Source organism: Salvia hispanica, chromosome 1 (genome assembly GCF_023119035.1).
Source record: "Salvia hispanica cultivar TCC Black 2014 chromosome 1, UniMelb_Shisp_WGS_1.0, whole genome shotgun sequence".
In the NCBI taxonomy this organism is placed as follows: Eukaryota; Viridiplantae; Streptophyta; class Magnoliopsida; order Lamiales; family Lamiaceae; genus Salvia; species Salvia hispanica.
In genome coordinates this window covers 11,981,108-12,002,651 of record NC_062965.1, presented here as the reverse complement: position 1 = coordinate 12,002,651, position 21,544 = coordinate 11,981,108, and the positions used below count along the sequence as shown (strand labels likewise).

Genomic DNA, 21,544 nt, shown 5'->3' with positions numbered 1-21,544 from the left:
TGGTTCGGCCATGATTTTATAGCCTGGCCACACTTTGTGGCTTGGCCCGATCAATTATAGTGGACACCGTAAACCCGGAGGTATTAACACTAACAACAAGTAACACTAATGCATGAGCATGTGCATGTATGTATTGGTGAAGTCTGGAATCGCACTATCTGACACACAATATTTAGTACAATCAATTTTCTGACCAAATCGTCCTCAGTCCTCACCAATACACATCTTATCAATTTGTACTCCAATACACGCATGCACTAATCTATTGTACTCGGAGTACTTATTACGAATATAATCAAAATATTTATTGATCCAATCCAGCTAGAGTAATGAATTAATAACTCTCCATCTCATGCTCATTTTTTAAACAGCTTATTTCGGAGCTATCAAGTGGTGTGTATAAAGCGTATATATTTGATTTACGGAGGCTTATTTTCCAATGTTATTAATTGAATCATTTGCCAAACTTTAATTCACTATTTCTATTTAATTAGAATAAATTTTGAGAAAATAAATACTCCATTCGTTTCAAGGTAATTGAGTTATTTACTATTTTGATAAAAACTTTATTCCTCTATTATTTTAGTCTCTCTTTATCTCTCTTACTTTATTCTCTATCTACATTAGCCTTTAACAAATCAATTTCTTAAACTATGTCACAAAAGAAATGCCTTAACTATATTGGGACGAGGGAATATATTACAATCATTTTTCGAAATGTAGATCAATTCAATATTTTATAATTTAAAAAAGTGAAAAGTTTAATCACTTGTATGATCTAGTCAATTTGCTTTGTTCGAACACAATTTCTCATACGAGTTAAAATAGTTGAATGCAAAATGCAGACACAAGCATAGTTCTGAAGAAGTATTAAACTATATGTAATTTGTGACACTGAAACTTGTATAGTAGACATCAGGGTACACGTCTATATATCTACATTTTTTGAAAAAAGAAACTTACATTAATTGACATTATTTTTTGTCACATGACAATTTCTGATTCATCAGTGTATAGATTAAATATCTTAAAATAGATGTACTCTGTATTATTTTATAAATAAATTATTTTTTGAACATTTTTCTATATATATTTATACATTTTGAAAATTAATTAATGCTATTATTATATCGATTAGTTCCAGAATTAAAACGTGATGTTCTTTTAATCAACGATCCATGTCATCATCATAGTTCGTAGTATTTGGTGAATTCGGAAACCAATTATAACTACGACATAAAATAGATTTCTTCCATTATTTGAATACATGCAAGTAAAATCAACTAATGAATCATGATGTCTTTTTGTGTCCAACTAGTAGTAGTGTTATAAACCATATTGATCATAAGTTTACTGTTAAATGACCCTTTCACAATATGTCAGTGTAATGAATCAGAATCTCATGAATCATGATGCAATTGGCAGAGTCTTTAATTAAAATCAAGATAAACGAAAAAAGACAGTGTTTTATTGAAAATACTGAAATAAACCATTTTATTATAGTGTGGGATTACACGAACATGTCGTAATAAACTCAAGGAGAACAAGCTCATCTCCATCTCTAGCCCTTAAATGAACATTAATAAATTTGGAATTGTAACTAAATTAAATCAAATTAGCATAAGTTTTCACTTATCAGTTAAAAAATCCGCGATGCTGCTGCTTTAGGACTCAACGACGTCGTTATATCCTGAAAAACCTTGAGCCTCTTATCCACCACCTTCTTCTTCTTTAACACATCGCTCTCACCTCCCAAAACGGCCGCCATTATCGCATCCTCAAAATCCTTGCTATCCGGCAAAATATCCGCCCAATTATCCTCCTTCTCGATCGCCGCCGCGAGATCCGCTGCACTGCCCGATCTGCTCCTCTTCAATCCCTCCGCCGCCACCTTAGACGAGTAGAACGGCTGCGCGTCGATGTTCAGATTCACCACACTGCTATTACTAATCTTCGCCGCTATACGATTAACCGGAGGAGCGATTATGTTATTACTATTCTTCGCCGCTAAACGATTAACCGGAGCGATTATGTTGCCGCTGTTGACATTCTCATCAGCAAAGGCCGCGGCGGCAGCAGGAAAGGCGGCTAAACGGTTGACCGGAGCAGCGATTATGTTTCTGCTGATGACATTCTCATCAGCAAAGGCCGCGGCGGCAGCAGGAAAGGCGGGGGCGGCGCGGCTCTCTTTGCACGGCTGAGGCTGCCAGATCGCGGAGGAGCCTAAAAAGGCGTCGAACAGCTTACTCTGCTCGACGCGATCGGCGCCTCCTTTAGTCATCATCTCCGATTCGAGATCTCTGAGCATCTGCTGAGCCCTCTCGTAGGCCTTGAGGTGCGAGTCGACGCCCCTCGGCCCGTCGATGACCGCCGGCTTCACCCGCCGCAGCGTATCCTTAGCCTCGCCGATTCTGCCCTGCTTCATCAGGCAAATGCCGAGATTGCACATCTTATTGTTGTCCGGCGCCAGCACAAGCGCTCGCCGATACGCCTCTTCTGCTTCGATGTAGTTGTTCTGTTGCATCAGCGCCCACCCTAAGTTTCCCTGCACCATCGATGAATTAAAATTGGGGATTTCTGAACCCTAATTTGATTCAATTTAATTCAATTAAGCGTGTGTGTGTGTGTGTTTTACCAGTAGTCGCGTGGCCTCTTGCTCGACGGAGACTTGGAATTTCTTCCCCTGCGATCGGGCGGTTTTGGTGCGCTTGCCGTTGAAGGCCATGCCTTGCTGGATTAGGAACAGCTTGCGCCTCAGGAGCGCTACTTGGTCATCCAATCTCCCACATCTCTGCACATTTTATAAAAATAAAGGTGATGATTGATGATTTTTTGTTTAAATTTTGATCGATCGTTGAGGGAGAAGGGATGAGAGGAACCTTGTAGAGGTCCAATAAGATGTTGTCGAGGGATTCCTGCGCTTGATCGGAGCAACGGCTGCGTAATGATTTGATTGCTTCAATGGCTTCTTCAGCCCTATTTTGCTGCTTCATCACGATGGCCATGTCTTTGAGCGCGCTATCGACTCTGTCGCCGGCGTTAATGGCGGCCCAGAATAGGGGTATCGCCCTCTCCGGATCCTTCTCCACTAGCTAATCATGTCGAAAAACCAAAATCAGATATTTGTTTAAACGGATTGATTAGATCAGAATCGAGAAATTGGACTCACTTGAACGTTTTTGGCACGGACGTAGGGGGTGTCGCCGGCCGGGACCTTGTTGGCGACGTGGAAGGTATCCGAATGGGTTCGGGCGATGCCAAGTGGCTTCGCCGGTGACGCAGGAGCAGATTTTGTTGGCCGGAAACCGGGTGGCGCATTGCACATTTCTTTCATCATCTTGTGCTTGCTTTTTTGTGGTTTTTTAAGATGATTGAAAGACTGTGGAAATGGTGGAGTGAGCAGGTTTTACACTCACACTCACACACGAAAAGATAGAGAAAGAAAGACAAGTGAGGGAGAGACAGTGAGAGAGGGAGGGAAGAAGTGAAGGGGTGGGGCAGCTTTACTGGCTTCTAAGGAAAATTTTAAAAATTCCGACCGTTGAAGTTTACCGTTGCTTAAACTAGCCGTTGTGCCCTCTACAGGCAAGGTGGTTTTTTTTTCGCATATGTATTCTCGGAAACACCCCACGTTATATTTTTTTTGCAAATGATACATAGCAATTCCTTATTACGAATTCTAACATTATTTTCTAGAAATATAAATAATAAACATGTGATAGACAGGGGCGTACAATTCATTATACGATTTCTATCATTATATTTTAGAAATATAAATAAATAAAAAACATGTGATGATAGGGGAGGAAGAAGAAAATAATTCTAGTAAGAGCTGCATTATATATATGTACTTCCTCGGTTTCTTCGTTCGTGTATAATTGTCCTATTTTTTTTTCTTGTTCGTCTACGAATACTCTCATTTATACTTTTAATATTCTTAGTAATTAGACTTCAAATTCTACTAACTCCTCTCACTTAAAATTAAGTATCTATATTAAAATATGACTCCAATTTTACTAAATTTTTTACTTATCTTCACATTTTTACAATTCTTAAATCCTGAGCAAAAGTCAAATTAAATTAAAATAAATAATCACGAATAAAGAAAGTACTATATTTTAATTAAATAATAGAATTCCAATAGAATAATGAAAATGGTGTTTTGCAATAGGTATAAAATATGGTAAATATTATTTGAGACAGCTTCAAATTATACAGCTTGAACACATCAAAATTCTAACCCTAGCTCAAAAAAACACTAACCCTAACATCTTATGTACTTAAATGCAAAATACAATTATTTTTTAATAGATCACAAAAGCTATGAAATAAATCCCACTTAGTGAACCGCAAAAATGATATCTAGACAATATAGGATGCATATTTGAGGTGCTTTATGATAATAAATTGCATATTGGCATCTAGATAAAGTTTTAATTCATTTGAGTTACTTTTTCATATTTTTTATTGCCCAGATAACATTTTTCCAATTTAAGTACTTACAATTACGCAACTACTAAAAATTGTAGTAATAAATTAAATATTTACATCATTGAACTGCCAAAAAGAAAAAATAAAAAGAGCGAAAAGTTTTATTTAGAAATAAAATCGAATTGAAACAATTTATCTTACTTGATTAAAGAACACAATCAATTTTAAATGTAAGTAGTCATTAGGCAAATAGGCACGCACGGCTTTCAAAAATTAAAACTAAGAATGTTCATAATAATAATAGTGAACTACAAAAATGGTCCCTGGATTATGGGTTTATCTCGCCCATAGTTCCTGGACTTTAAAAATATCGTCAGTAGTCTCTGGACTAAGGGTTTATCTCGAAATTGGTCCTTTTAGCTTTTTTTGGTACGAAAATACCCTTTGATATTATTTTGGGGGGTTTGGGCAATTTAGTCTTTTTACACTTGTAACATTTTAAATCTGATACTCCCTCCGTCCCAAGATAAGTGACCCACTTCTTTTGGGCACGAGATTTAAGGAATGGTATTTAAATAAGTTAAAGTGGAGAAAGTAAAGTATGAGAGAGGGAAAAGTAGAAGAGAGAAGAGAGAATAAAGTAGGTGGAGAATAAAGTAAGAGAGATGACTTTTTGCTAAAAATGGAAATAGGTCACTTATAGTGGGACACCCCAAAAAGGAATACAAGTCACTTATCTTGGGACGAAGGGAGTATTATTTTAGGTATATACTAACTTTGATATTATTTCAAATTTATCATCCTTTTTCCCTTTTGTCATCCTTCACTTTGTTTCTTTATTTCAATATTAGATTTAATTTTATAAAATTTGAAATGTTAATTTTTAAATATCAATAAATTTTATTAATTATAAAAATTATTAAATAGCAAAAATTAACAGTTATAATCAATATTTGATAGTGTATAGTACTATGTAATCAACAAGGTATGACAACGCCTTAGTTTTAATCAATATTTAATACTAGCTTTATTCATAAATAGATTATATAACAAAATTTATTTTGAAATAAATATGCATTTAATGTAAGACTAATATAATTTTCGTTTATTAATTTGAAAACAATCAAAATTTACTAGAAAATTTCAACAAAAATACTCCTATATAAAATTTTTAGTAGGATCAAATTTTTAGTCAACTTCATAATATTTAAGCACAAGCAATTATAACAACCGAACGGAGGCTAAATAGAACAATAATTATTTTTCCATTTTGATTAATATTATTTTTCTGTACTTCTTTAATTCAATTGAATATTATATTAAATAAAAAAATTAATAGTTTTAATCAATATTTATAGTGTCCATGAATTAATAGTTTTCATTAAAAAAATTTATTGATATTTAAAAATCTAAATATTAAATTTAATTTTATAAAATTAAATCTAATATTGAAATTAAAAAAACAAATTCAGTGAAGGATAACAAAATGGAAGAAGAATGATAATTTTGAAATAATATCAAAGTTAGTACATAACTGAGATAAAATATCAGATTTAAAATGTTAAAAGTGTAAAAAGACCAAATTGCCCAAACCCCCCAAAATAATATCAAAGGGTATTTTTCATATCAAAAAAAGCCAAAAGGACCAATTTCGAGATAAACACTTAGTCCAGGGACTACTGACGATATATTTAAAGTCCAGGGACTATGGGCGAGATAAACCCATAGTCCAGGGACCATTTTTGTAGTTCACTCTTATAATAAACACTTTTGTTCAAGAAAAATAATCTCATTTATAGATGACACAAATTTTAATAATAAATTAGTAAAATAAGAGAAAGAAAAAGTAGCTATACAAAAAGTAATATACACACGAACACGGATGAAATTACAGGGTAAAATTCAATTGTTAATTGTATGTCATATCATGTCGATGAATCAGAGTATCCACAATAAGGAGGTGAACAAGCCACTTTTTTTGTCCATAACCAAAAAAAAAAAAAGTCTACAACAATAGTGGACACTCCCAAGCCACTTTTCTTTTTTTTTTAATCAATTGTTTGTATATTTTAATTCAATTAGAATTAAAATTATCGGACTAAAAATAACTAGAAAAAAACACAGAATTTTTAATTAAAAAAAAATTAAAACCAGGTGACCAAACTTGTTTATTAACTTTTTAAATAGTAGTAGTACTAAATGGGTTAAACCAAACATTTTAATTGGAGTAATTTGACCAAATTAATCAATACCCATTTAAAAAGCCCAATGCAATTCATATAAGCCCAATGTAATTTACTAAATTAATCATTTTAATTGGAGTATCTTCTTCCTCGCAGCTTCTGATCTGATTTGCATATTTTCTTCTTCTTGCTTATTTGCCGATGCTTGCTCATTTTTCTTCTCTCTTCTCAAAATACCACAAAAATTAAGTATTTCAAATCCGAAAATGCCAAAAAAAAAAAAAAAAAAAAATGCTTCCGGCAGGCCGCGGCTCATACCCCCTGCCCCGTCCACGCCAACTACTCGGAGGGCTGTCCGCCCCAGCGCATCCGTCCTCCGCAATAGAGAGCTGCGGCGCCACCGGGCCTCTCCTATTGTGGACACTCTTAGAGCATTCATAATAATAGTAGTTTATCCATCCTATCTCCATTTTCTTCATGTCACGTCAGCACTTTATCATTCAGCCCAAATTTTTGCAATACTATTCCTTATATCAGCCATTTCTATTTCCCACATCACCATTATTTTATTTATTTTGCATAATTTTTGTCTATTACGTTGTCAAATAAAATAAATTGAAATACCAAAATAATATAATATGAAAATCTTCGTTGTATTACAATGTTGGAAAAAATTACAACTAGAAACAAACTTTAAAAAAAATACATATATTCATCAATGGTTACGTGCCCAAATCTCTTCAATCATATCACGACAATGATGGGCTTCTTCCTCGCGGGTAGTACCAAATGCATGAAGCATCTTAGCGTTGCTGTGTGGTACACCCTAACGTATGGGCTCGCGGGCCACACCGGCCCACTTGTCGATTCCCAACACTCTTCATATGATGAGGGATCAACATACTCCACACTCTCATCTACACAAAAAGCATAGAAAATCATATCAGTTTCTACATATCTTCATGGTGGTTAAACATTGCTTCTTCTCACTCTATCTCTTGCAAGTTGGTAACTTTGGAGATTATTTTCAGGTTGTGTGCTATCTCCACCTACATCCGAGGCAGATTTTTCTTGCTGATCAGAGTTCTCAGTATCACTGCTACCTCCTCTACTTTGTTACAGATTCTGAAACTTCACCTTAAACTGATCACTGACTAAGCTTTCTTTTCTCTTCTCCTGATCCAAATAAGGCATCTGATCCTCCACAAAAACATCTCTATATATTATAACTTTTTTATTTGCATACTCAATACACCGAGCATGTCTTTAACTCCTCTATGATATCTAGCATAATACACGTGAGAGCTCGAGTATAAAGTTTTACCTTCTTGATGTGGGCATAGGCAGCGCATCCAAAAGTTATGAAGTTAGAATAATCACCATGAACTCCATACCACCTATAATCAAGTGTATCTGATTTAATACTGGAAGTAGAGCATTTGTTTATCAGATATGCATCAGTATAGACAACTTCTGCCCAAAACTTCTTGCCCAAACTAGAAGCAAACAACAAGCACCTCACTCTTCTCGGAATTCTCCTATTCATTCTTTCTGCAACCCCTTTAAGCTTCTGCCTTTCCCAAGCTCAACTTCCTTACACCATTGTTTAAACTTTAAAAAAACCTCTTATTTTTTTGCTTTAAGATATACACCCATGGAATAGTCATCTACAATCATCATGTAGCGTTGATCTCTTGAGATGTAGAAGGACATAGACTCAGAATAGTTTGTCCCAACTGGCTAGGAGGGTACGTAGACCTAGTTGTGTCATTGGGTCAGTGGCTATAATCCCTATCGAAACCTCAACCAACGCTACTGGCTAGTATAATGGAGTAAAGAATTGATTCCACAGAGATGGAAGTAGGCGTAATACACTTGCGATGACATTCTGGAAGGTTGGTTTGCTACCAGCTTTTTGGGGTTGAATTATACTAGATGGAAAGTGAAATCGGACCTATGCTTCTCCTGACCAGTAGCTCACTACTACATCATACTGTAGGCTGCGTACGTGAATGAAAGGACTAGACTACTAGTGTGCATGTGAAAACGGTAAACTTACTAAAAATGGGTCAACAAAAGTAAAAAAGGAATAATAGACTATGCTGACTAACTAACTATCTGAACATGCAGAAAAAGCTGAAAAAGCAAAGGACAAAAGGTAAAAGCAACAAAGTGGTCCCAAACTTGGATTGTGACATTCTCTTCCTCCCCAAGAAATGAAAAAAAATCAGAAACTCTGGTTTCCATTGATGAATGCTTGAAGTCAAACTCAACAAACTTAGATCTAACTCAAATTTAAACTACAGAGCTAAATAATGCAAAAATCGGCAAACACACAAACAGATCAACATGCAAGGTGGCGGGAAACTCAGATCTCATGCATTAGCGAAAACTACACCTATTAACCCTTGCAAAAACTTGAGAAATCACTAGATCTATCTAACTAGACAGATTTAAACATGCAAACAACGAAATCAACTCTAACTCTCTAGATCTATCTCACTAGGCGGCAAGAAATCCATCAGCAAATGAAACACAAGGCAAAACAAACGAAAACTTCATTTCAACGTGAATCAAATAAGAAAATGTTCAAAACGAGGTAGTAACTACCATTAACTTCAAATACCAAAAGGATAACAAAGTACTTAAACTAGAAAATGGTCGAAAAAATAAGCAAGTAAAGATTGTTTGGCTCCTCGAAGCGATGGAACTGCTGAAACTTCTGAATCTACGGTGATAAACTGGCTGGAACGCACTGCTAATTCCTTCTTCCGGCAGATGGCCAGAAACTTCAAGTGAGATCCAAACTGAGTAGAATGAGCTCTGAGAGTGAAGTGGAGCCAATATCCAAAAAAGGGTCCTTCAAAGTCAAGGTTGATCTTATATTTATAGGGCGGTCTGCCCCAACCCCCAAGGCTGTCCCTTCTCTTGCATTTACGATTCTGCCCCTTCCAGATAGAGAATTATAGATTTGAAAATTGGATGAAAGATCAATATTATTTTCAATAATGGTACAAAATAAGTATTCTACTCCCTCTGTTCCATAGTAATAGAGTCATTTTGCCATTTTGGTACGTTCCATAGTAATAGAGTCATTTCCCTTTTTAGTAAAAGTCAACCCATTTTTCCACCTCTACTTTACTCTCTCTCACTTTTTTCTCTCTTCATCTCTCTACCTTTTTCATTTTCCACTTTATTCTCCCTTTACTTAACTCATCTAACACAATTTTTCTTAATCTCCGTGCCGAAAAGAAACGCCTCCGTTACTATGGAACGGAGGGAGTATTAAATACTATATTAACTCATGAGTTAATTAATTTATTTAGTAAATATTCAATTGGCAGACCAATCCAATTATCTACTCTAATAAAAGTGATATTCATTATGAGAGGCAATGATTTCTTTTATGAGCAGTGATTTAGAGACATAATATCTCTATGCCATAATGCCTCTATGTCACTTTGCCATACACTTAAATTTAAATATGGACTAATATACCTTTATAGTATTATTTTGGAAAGATATATCTTAGTTATGATAATTAAATTAAAACATGCTTATTATGCACATATTTCTTGTATTCATGGTTTTATTTAAAGTATTTGTAGTTATAATTAGAGTATTTTTGTACATACTATTAAAAAATTATTGTTATTATAAAAAAAATTACCTAGTTTATTAATAATATTTATAAATCTTGTGAATAAAAGTTATTAATATTATTTTAACTAATAAAATTTATTGTATTCTTTTATTAATAAAATTTATTATCTTAATAAATAAAATATATTGTTATTTTAAGAAAAGTTATTATTATTTTGAATAAAAATGATTATTGTAATCAATAAAATTTATTATTTTCAAACGATCTATAATGGTTTTACATTAAAACATGATTACTCAAACGATTTAATCTATTGGATAGATAGGGAGCTTGTTACTTAGTTAACTGTACCTCTTTATCGAATCAAGAGTATTGTTTTTGGGGATAAATTTACATTTATTATGAAAAATCATAATGTTTAATATATAAAATTTATTACTCTAATATAGTTTGTTGCAACCAAAAGTTATTTTTTATTTTGGAAAAAGTATTTATTTTTGCTATTTTACAAGAGTTATTATAATGGCGAAAAAATAATCATATTAATTAATAAAATGCTAGTACTAAAAAAAATGGTAGTTCTATTGTTATTAACAATAAAAGCATTATTGTAACAAATAAAAGTTATAGTTCAGCTAAAATAAAATTATTGATCCAATAAATACAAGTTATTATTCTTATGAGTAAAATTTATTATACTTGTAAATAAAAGTTATTGTTATTGCAAATCAAAATTAGTTACTATTTTGTACATAATAGTTTTATTATTCTTATGGATAAATAATTTTGATCTAATGAACAAAAAGTTAGTAGTATTAATTTTCTGAAAAAAAGGATGTTAATGAAAGTTAATTTTTTGCCAAAAACGTTCTTTTCTTGTAAATAAAGTTGGTGTTTTAATAAAAAAAGGTTATTCGTTAAAATTAATTAAAAAAATTACAATTCTTGTAAACTAAAGTTAGAATAAAAATTAGTAGTACTATTTTTTGAATAAAAATTAATTTTTATGTATAAAATTTTATTTTAATAAATAAGTCATTGATCTTGAGAATAAAAAATATTTTTCTTGCTAAAAATTAATTTTGTAATTTAAAATTATTATTATTCAAAATAAAATTTGTTGCTATTTTGAATAAAATTATTGTTTTTAAAATTAAAGCTGCGAATTTTTTAACATAAAATTTTAGTTTCTTATAGTAGATAATAATTTTAACTATATTTTTATAAATAAAATAAAATTGTTCAATTTAAATTTAAATTACTCTGATTTATCAATTAATAAGAAATTAACTATTTTTATTGTATATAAAACATAACAGAAGAATAAATTCATTCGTAAGTAGTAGAGTAACAAATTAATGAAATCAAATTGGAAGTGAAAAACTTGAGCAAACAAAGAACTATATTTTTTAATAAAATTATTAATTTTTTAAACTAAAATTTATGGAGACTAGTTTGATCGTCATTATTCATTTGCTAAATGATAGTAGTACATCATTAAATTATTCGTAAACAAAATGAACAACAAAATATATAAATACAATGACATTATAATATTTTGTTTAAATATATATTCATAAATAAATGCAATAAAAGGAAGAAACAAATTAAAAACGTCGATCATAAATAATGTGGATCCCAAGAAAGCAAATTACTCCCATTCATAATTAAATGTAAAAGACTAAAGGGTAACAAAGTAAACATACAAAATATATTATTTAACAAAAAATAAATTATGGTATACAATTACTATTTAAACCTCATTATGGCATTGTCACTTTGTTTATGTTTCTAAAACTTTTTTTTTCTTTTATTTAGAGGAAGAAAATTCTGTCTCTAAAACATTTTTTTTCTTTTATTTAGAGGAAGAAAATTATGCGCCACAAATTGCCTTTAATAATTGAGGATAATATTTGACATTAGACAATCTAACTAACATTTAATTAAGAAGAGGCAATGATTTCTTTATTTAGAGAGAGAAAAATATGCGCCACAAATAGCATTTAATTGAGGATAATATTTGACTTTAGGCAATCTAACTTTATATAGTACTAATAACATTTAATTGAGGGTGATTAGGTGATTAAATTCAACTAACTTAGTTTGATGATTAATGCAGTTGAATAAATCCATCTAATTAGTTGGTTCAATTCCTATCTAATTAGTTGGTTCAATTCCTAGATCAAAATATGAGAAGAAACACAGGCCACCTCGGGATAAAGAAACGAGTGAATTACATATTTAGGACCTATACTTATCACGATGAACGTTTGTGGTCCCTATACTTGCAAAATATCATTTGCGGTCCCTATACTTATACTTATGCACGTTTTAAAGTTCTTTTCACTTTTTATCCTTTTATGGACGAAAATACCCCCAAATGGCTAAAGGAAAAATTTGTACACTATTTCTCTCTTTCCTCCTCCTCCTTTCTTTTTCCTTTATCTATAATAAAATTAGAACTAAAATTATGGGTTTGTTATTCTTATCTCCTTGTGTTCTGTTAAATTTTTTTAGAAATTTAATCATATGATGATAATTTTATATTTTCACGTCATTTTCCTTCATCACACTAGAGTATTTGTGATTATGCTTCAAATTTCGAGTATTATAATTAATGATCCCGTAAATAAAAGATTAAAAATTTGAATGACGAATTTCAACAAGTGAATATCTTAATCTAATCATTCGTAAAGTGAGGAATAATAAGCGATAAATGGAATGGATGAAATTATGGTAATTTTGGTTGTGTGTATTTAGCAAGTGGGCGGCGCCCGCGTGGGTTCTTTCATCATAAATTTCTCTTCCCATTCTAACAAAATAATGTAAACTAAACTTCTTAGCTGAACATTTGATTTGTCTTATTTCCTTCTTCAAATATGTCTCATCTCAATTTTTCTTGTATTTATACAAGTCATTTACCGAAAGAAGAAAGAGAAAAAAATGAAGAAGAAAGAAAAAGGAGAGAAAATAGTATATAATTTGCCCTTCATTTATTTGGGGGTATTTTTATCCTAAAAAATGTCAAAAAAAGAAAATAACCTTAAAGCGTGCATAAATACAAGTATAGGGACCGCAAATGATATTTTGCAAGTATAGGGACCGCAAACGTGCGTCGTAATAAGTATAGGTCCTAAATATGTAATTCACTCTAAAGAAATAGTACGAGCTTGTAATTAATTTATTTTATAAACCAAATAATTTGTATAATCAAGGAGACAAAATATGATCACCTTAAAATATAATCCCTCTGTCCCGGATAATTCGGGTAATTTTGACTGTGCACGAGTTTTAAGAAATGTAATGTAAAGTGGGTTGAAAAAGTTAGTGGAATGTGGGTTCTACCTTTATATATTAGTTTTATAATAAAATGTGAGTAGGAATTAGTTAGTAGAATATGAGGTCCAATACCAAAAATGATAAAAGTGAAATGAGACAAAGTATGTGGGACCGATCGAAATGGAAAACTAGGACGAATTATTTGGGATAGAGTGAGTAACTATCAAACGAACCCTGGCTCCTAGTATACCATAAATTCATTTGTTCAACATATCCCAAATGATTAATTACATAATCGAACGTCAAATAACGACATAAATATACAACTTTTCCAATGTGAATACACTCATTTCAATTGGGAAGAAGACAAAATGGATTGATTGATACAAAGAAAATGAATAGACGGCATTCGGCAACGAAATGAATAGACGCTCTTTAATTAGATTAAAATAATAAATAATTGGTCTCCTATAAATGCATATGCAGGTGAGGACTGAGGCAGCAGGTGAGCCCCGTGAACAAAGATGGATCAAATTTCTCACAAGCAGCTGACGGTGAACGGCATCAGTATGCACGTGGCGGAGGCCGGGGAGGCCTCCGCGCCGGCGGTGCTCTTCCTCCACGGCTTTCCCGAGCTCTGGTACTCCTGGCGCCACCAGATGCTGGACGTCGCCGCCAAGGGCTACCGCGCCATCGCCCCCGATCTCCGCGGCTACGGCGACACCGACTCTCCGCCGCCGTCTGCCGGCTACACTTTCCTCCACATCGTCGCCGATCTGGTGGCGCTTCTCGACGCGCTCGGCCTCGAGCAGGTGTTCCTCGTCGGCCACGACTGGGGCGCCATCATCGCCTGGTGGTTCTGCTTGCTCCGCCCCGATCGAATTAAGGCTCTCGTTAATACCAGCGTCATTTTTCAGCCTAGAAACCCTAATGTCAAGACTATCCAGGGCTACAGAGACGCGTTTGGTGATGCGTTTTACATGTGCAGGTTTCAGGTATCCCCAATTCAACTTCAATTTCAGAATCTGGTGTTTCGAACTCTCGGATTCTCCGATTTCTTCATCCGATTCACATTTCTCAACTTAGTTATGAACTTCAGTTTGAGCATCTGGTGTTTAGAATTCTCGAATTCGTATTTCTTCATCCTATTCACATTTATCAACTTAATTATGTGATTCAATTTGAAGATCTGTGTTTGGAATTCTCGGATTCGAATTTCTCCATCGCATATTCACATTTATCAACTTCAATTCTTTGAACAACTAGTGTTTGGAATTCTCGGATTCGATTTTCTTCATCCTATTCACATCTATCAACTTAATTATGAACTTAAATTTGAAACTCTGGTTTAGAGTTTCAAATTTCTCAATTATATTCACATTTGTCAACTTAATTATGAACTTCAGTTTGAAAATCTGGTGTTTGAATTCTCGGAATTGAATTTCTTCATCCTATTCACATTTATGAACTTGAGTATGAGCTTCAATTTGAAACTCCGGTGTTTGGAATTCTCGAATTTGAATTTCTCCATTTAGGTTTTCCTATTCACATTTATCAACTTCAGGAAGAAGGAAAAGCAGAGGCTGCATTCGCATCGGTAGACACTAAAACCGTGATGGCCGCATTTATGACAACGAGAGATCCGAAGCCTCCATGCATTCCGGTGGAGCTAGGGCTCGACGTTCTGTTCAAGGGACCAGCAGTGGAATTACCGCCATGGATATCTCCGGAAGATATCAGCTATTATGCAGCTAAATTCGACAAAACTGGCTTCACCGGAGGGTTGAACTACTATCGCCAAATGGATTTGAGCTGGGAGCTGACAGCGCCGTGGACCGGAGCTCAGATCAAAGTGCCGGTGAAGTTTGTGATTGGTGATCTGGACTTAACCTATAGTTTTCCTGGTGTGGAGGAGTTCATTAATGGTGGATTCAAGAAATATGTTCCACTTTTGGAGGAGATTGTTGTGATGAAAGGAGTTGGCCACTTTCTTAATGAAGAAAGCCCTCATGAGCTCAGCCAACACATACTCACTTTTATCAACAAATTTTAGTTACACTTAATTTTCATCTTTTCAATAAGCAGTATCGTTCAATTATCGTTTCTTCTTATATGAATGGATTCAGTCTTCACAAGATTGTTTTGTTGGGAATTTAGTGATTATGAATATAGACCCTAATACAAATATGATGTACTCCTCGTGATTGTCATTAATTGTCTAAATTTTCGTTCGTTCATGAATAATTGTCTTATTTACTTTTGGTAATGGACTCTTCGTCCACTAACTTTATCTCACTCTTTTTTTTATTATTATAAAACTAATACTATGAGATTGTAACAAAACTATTTGCGGTTGAGGTGCCGCCAGTTTCTTTGTCGAATAAATTTGTCGTGTTTGGTCCAATTATCATATTGTGCATATAGTACACACATGCATGATGTCGGTAGGGATGTCCATATACCAAGAATAGCTTATGGCTTTGATAATCGTGAAACATGTTTGTAAGATCTTAAACGCTTTTACCACATTTTTTCGAGTAGACTCTTGCATCATTATAAGAAGAACATGTTGGGGGTCTAGCGGCATGTTGAGCATCTTCACAAAAGTCGGTCCCCATTGGTGAGATAGTGCCACATGTTGTACCGTCCATTGTTGGCCGTGAAGGATAATGTCGGTGCTCTACCGTCCATAATATCGTCGAAGGTGTCCAAGTAGTTGAGCACGTTGATATAATTGTTCGGTCTTGGGACCTCGAAAAATGCATGTCAAATCAATATGTCAGCAACCACCTCTTGCACAATCATTGGGTGTGAGCCTTTATAGCAGCTTGGGTACGCCTCCCTTCCATGCCGTGGGACAATTCTTCAATTGTAATGCATGCAGTCAATGATGCCAAGCATCCCGGGAAGCCGTGGTGTGCTTCATCAAGACAAAGCAACTATCGGCCATTGTATGTGGTGTGGGTTTCCGAAGATATTCAGTACTTAAGGCTTCGCAAACATCTCTGCAAAATTTTCTCAAGCATTCGCTGCTATTGGATTCAGCAACGTGCAAGTACTCGTCGAAGATATCCGACGTTTGCCTAGTAGCAAGCTGTCGAATAACAGTTGTACACTTTTGTAGTGTCGTAAGACTCTATCGACCGATAGCATCTGGTCGTTTTTGGAAGTAATCGTCACGAGCCACCAATGTATTTGTGATGCACAAAATAACTTACGGCGCATGCAAAAACGACGTCGGAAGTATTCCTCTCCCCACCATGATTGCTCAAAAAATTAATCTTGAAGAAGCCTTCGGGAATCTTCCTCCCGATCACAATGCTCTTTACTACGTTGCTTCACTAAGGCAATCAACCGAGCTATTTCCTCATCGTCAATCATACTTGAATTGAGAATGAAAATTAAAGAGAATGGAATAAGAGAACTTTTTTTGGGTTAAAAAAAATTACTGTACGTGGTAGAATGAAGTATTGATTTTGGAATCAATTGAAGGATAAAATATTTTAAAAAAACGAATAACAGTAATACAATACTCCCTCCATCCCACTCAGTAGGATGCATATAGATTATAAGTTTGGGAGAACTTTTCATAAATGGAAATGAGTCCCATAAATGGAAATGAGATAATTTTATACGACGGACGACTTATTTTCACGGGAAAGAAAGTGAGATAACTTCATAATTTTTAATTAATTTTCAATTTTTTAAAATAAAAAACAATAAAAAAAAATGACTACCACTCACAGTGGCGCTTCAGTGGGCATGCCACATGGGGGACAGACCCCCCCCCCAGCGCAAAGCTCGCTGGGAGATCTCGCTCGTTCCTCATCTCACCGAGACGAGTCCCCATCCCTTTTTTTTTCTCACCTGTTGTGGATGGCCTTAAAGACCTTACAGAAGAAATCATGACACAAACAAAGCAAAGAAAAAACAGCGTTCCACATAATGATTGAATAAGCCGTGCCATATATCCACAATACCATCTGAAATAAAATGCAATAATTTTGACATCAAAGTTCACTAGGTAATGCTGGATCAGTTCACAACAATCATCCTTCTTCATAATATATATAGATGGTTCATGGCATATCATCCTGACTGCCAACTTCAACAGTTTCTCATCAGTTTCTGCATAATAGATCCCCTTGACCTATGCAACACATATAATTAAGTGATCGGTGACACACAAAATAACAAGGCCATCGCAACAAGATCAAAATGGACAACACCGCTGAAGGTTGGAAATAAACCTGAAGGTGATAGTAGACAAGACGTGTGTTCACTTCTTTTCCTCTTCTTTTGGTTCTGTGTCTTCTTCCTTCTTCTGCATGAACCACAAATGTTAGAAACGTAAAAAGAGTACAATAGTACAAACAACATAAGCTAAAAGAAAACCAGTCGTTGATTTTGTCCAGGTGATACATATGCTTATCATGAACACCTACAATTATAAATTGTATTTATTTCCACTAGCAGAAGAAAATGAACTCATATACAATCAGTAAATAAAGCACAGAGAGAGAGTATTTATATTATTAGTGAAACAAAGTAACATACAATGAGTGTTTTCATGTTGCAATAGGTGTACATTCTAGTAAAACTATACATGATTAAAACAGAGGCAACTAGTTGCGAAACATATTCTAGAAGAAACTAAAATTGAAGGCAGAAACGATATAAAGCACCAGTCATAAAGTTTGAACAAAGATCCAATTATTATGGGGTAAGACTTAAGCAATCAATCAAACATGACTGATAGACAGGGAGTTCATTTCAAACATAACCTTCATGCCATCTCATCTCCAATACAAGAAGAGTACTCACAAGAAGAGAAGAACAGTATCTCTCTCACAAACAGGAGCGATTATCAATACAGAGACAGAACCAAATAATATCTAATTTTTACGATTTTTTTTCATATAATTTGACCCTTTTCTCCTACCAAAGTTATTACAACTTACCTCAGACTGATTCTGCATGGAAGCAAGCAAATCTTTGATGGCGGGGTCATTCGGATCAACGCCTGGAAGCTGTTAAAGCAAACCAACCATTAAATAAATGATAAAACTGGCAGTCAAATGTTTCGAATTTGTTTACCATGTTAGTACATATTTGAGAATCAATTAACTCAGGCAGCCACATAATCAAGAATAAAACATGAAGATAGACTCACTTGAGCCAGCATGGAGGACATATAGGATTGATCTGCAAATATCTTATTCGCATCATCCGGGTTTGATTGATCACCTTGACCATTTTGCACTGACAATTGAAGAGCTACAAGGAAAAAAGTACGTTTCGTAATTAAATAATCTGCAGATTATTCTACCAAGATCCAGTATACAGAAAGAAGTCCAGAGAACAGGTCAATGCAAGATAAAAGTATATGAACATTAGATCTCACCAAGTTGCAGATCATGGTCATCAGCAGATGCATCGGACATGTCAGTGTCCCTCACAGCAACTGTGGATGAAGAATCATCCATGGACATAGCTAGGGCTTGCTGTAACAATGCATTCTCATCATCCTGTAAGAAGATATCTTATGTTATCTTCAGTTCATTGCATATTGAATTATGAACCAGAAGTCACAATGCATTCAACAGAGGCTCCAGGTTGATTTTTAGAAATTCAAAACCTGAAAAGAAAATAGATCTAAAAGAAAAGGATATCTTTGAGCATTTCTCTTTTTCCCTTATTGTATACACATAAGACCGTGCAAACTTTTTAGCACCAAATATTAACAAATTTCTCTTAATTTCTTCCACAAAGACAAGTGAGTTTAATTTGTCCAAAGGATAGTTACATGGAAAATATAGGTGTAAACATTCAACATTTCTTAACATGCCACATCAGATTTGCACAAGATTATGTTACCATATCCTGTTTCTCTCTGTTCATATATTAACAACCTAATTGGACTCGTATACCATTCAACCCTCCTTGCAAAGTTACACATATCAAAACCTTATACTCTCGTATTCATATAAGTTCTTCTAAAGATTTAATCAACAAATACGTGAAATCCAAAAGTACCAAGTTGTCAGTCATGGAAACTATGCTACACTTAAGTAAAAAGCTTAGGTCCACTGTTGACCATCACACCGAGATGCTAAACAAGAGTTCAGTAAAAAGAGAACTCAAACCGTTAGATCATGGGTCTTCTTTTCAGGTTCAGATGTTACAGGGATCACATTCTCCGTCATGGTTACATCCTGTGAACTGGATTGCTCTCCTTTTTCCCCCTTTCCAGCTTCTTCTGCAGCCTTCTTTGCAGCCGCTTCTTGTCTTGCCCTCTCCTCTTCCATTGACACTCTAAGTGCAAGAGCAAGTTCAGGGTCCAAGTTTGGATCCACGCCAAATTCAAACCCGCCACCAGCAGCAGCTGCCGCAGCTGCAACATAGCCACTTGCTCCTTCTCCATCGCCTGTAAATATTGGGGTACTGCACAAAGAAAAATATTAGAAAATATAACAAAATAGATTCATCTTGACAGAAGTTCCACTCAAAATAGAGAAAAACCTGATAAGCACATCTGAAAGAGCACTGGGACCGGGAGGAACATGTACAATATGACTGCTATCATTGTTATTTACAGCAGCAAGTAATGCCTCAAGCTTCTCTGTCTTCTCTTCATCTTCTTCGCCAAAGTTTACAATATCAAGAGCTACACTGTTCTTTTTCAATTTTCTTCCAATTAACTCCAACACCTTTTTGTCATACTTAACAGGACTGCCACAACATACATGACTCCCTCAGAAACTAATGCTAAAAAATCAACTTCAAAAGTACATAACTTAATGATTTGTACCTTCCCACAAACACGATTATCCTTTGCTGTTGCTTCTTGTTTTGGCGATGCTTGAGGGCCAACTGTGCAACTTGGATCCCAGCTGCCAAGTTCATCTCACCACCTACTTCAACACCTGCATGATCACCAAAGCACTATGCTAAACTAAGACAATCAGAGGAAAAATAGACATTATGACGTAGAAATTACAATTTCACAGGCACATGCTTCCACAATTGACTAAAAACAACTTGTGAATCTTCAATAGTACCATAATGCACTAAACTTTCATAGTCCCACATGCATAATATAAAAGAACCCAAAAGCTCATTGAGTGCCCATCCATCACCTTAAAGCTAAAGTCTCCAGATAAGCTAACAAAATTTCAACTTAGGGACAATTTTATCAAAATCCCAGTTCACAATTTTAGAATCTTCCAATCATCACATACTGATAAAATTGAATTCCCTAATACAGCTGACACAATGATAGTAGAAGCTAACCGTGTGCACAGGCCAATATCTTGCCAAGATCACTGGTTGGAGTGACCAAGACACGAACCCCCTTTCCGGCCATTGTCAACACTCCCACTGTATTTTCTGGATTCGCCTACATAAAATAATAATAAAAAGGACACGCACATAAATCAGAACAAACCTTACCACGACTAAACCTAAACCATTCCCCAAATCAATAAGTAAACGTGGCACATAAATTGGTGCGCTTATCAACATGACAAACACTAACGATTAAGAAATTGAAGAGCCCTAGAACACGAAATAACTGAAAAGGGGGAAGAAAAAGAAAACCTGAGTCTTCGCTCCGCAAATTAGGCTTACAGCGTCCTTTTGAGCATCGAATCGAGTGGGGGAGTAGTCGCCGTTACGCATCCACTCCGAATTATCGATGCAGATCATCGTAGCCTATTCATCCATTTAAAACTCGAACAGTTAGCGCGATTGGCAACTATAAGGGGGGAACTGAGCCCTGATATGCAAACGCAACCAATTGAAATGAAATGAAATGAAGCGCAAACCTCGAGCACCATGATTGCAGAGAATTGAGATCGAACTATGGAAAGATAAACAAAGCTAACAAATAAATGAGGAGAAAATGGTAGAATTGTTTTGTGAGAGAATTTGAGGTTACTTGGGAAGAGGGGCACAAAATATGAACACTTTCCGATTTGAATAATCTGGCCCTTCATGTTTCAACAATTATAAATAGGCCCATGGACTTTCCAATTTTATAATTTAA

The 21,544-nt window shown here is 34.7% G+C and overlaps 3 protein-coding genes across 3 annotated transcripts; 1 reads left to right on the top strand and 2 right to left on the bottom strand.

Moving 5' to 3' along the window:
- Window positions 1–1,446: 1,446 nt before the first annotated feature.
- On the bottom strand, window positions 1,447–3,487 carry LOC125211209 (protein POLLENLESS 3-LIKE 2-like). Its single transcript, XM_048110930.1, has 4 exons — window positions 3,170–3,487; window positions 2,880–3,092; window positions 2,636–2,791; window positions 1,447–2,545 (listed from the first exon to the last, which is right to left on the bottom strand). Exons 1-4 carry the CDS (start codon window positions 3,335–3,337, stop codon window positions 1,640–1,642), a joined length of 1,443 nt encoding a protein of 480 aa, XP_047966887.1. The 5' UTR covers window positions 3,338–3,487; the 3' UTR covers window positions 1,447–1,639.
- A 10,487-nt stretch (window positions 3,488–13,974) lies between these two features.
- On the top strand, window positions 13,975–15,734 carry LOC125201913 (epoxide hydrolase A-like). Its single transcript, XM_048100209.1, has 2 exons — window positions 13,975–14,492; window positions 15,062–15,734. Exons 1-2 carry the CDS (start codon window positions 14,022–14,024, stop codon window positions 15,548–15,550), a joined length of 960 nt encoding a protein of 319 aa, XP_047956166.1. The 5' UTR covers window positions 13,975–14,021; the 3' UTR covers window positions 15,551–15,734.
- A 1,682-nt stretch (window positions 15,735–17,416) lies between these two features.
- Window positions 17,417–21,467, bottom strand: LOC125201742 (26S proteasome non-ATPase regulatory subunit 4 homolog). Its single transcript, XM_048099980.1, has 11 exons — window positions 21,324–21,467; window positions 21,097–21,210; window positions 20,791–20,896; window positions 20,309–20,423; window positions 20,020–20,229; window positions 19,644–19,941; window positions 18,902–19,025; window positions 18,671–18,774; window positions 18,459–18,527; window positions 17,748–17,821; window positions 17,417–17,647 (listed from the first exon to the last, which is right to left on the bottom strand). Exons 1-10 carry the CDS (start codon window positions 21,333–21,335, stop codon window positions 17,777–17,779), a joined length of 1,197 nt encoding a protein of 398 aa, XP_047955937.1. The 5' UTR covers window positions 21,336–21,467; the 3' UTR covers window positions 17,417–17,647; window positions 17,748–17,776.
- Window positions 21,468–21,544: the final 77 nt, after the last annotated feature.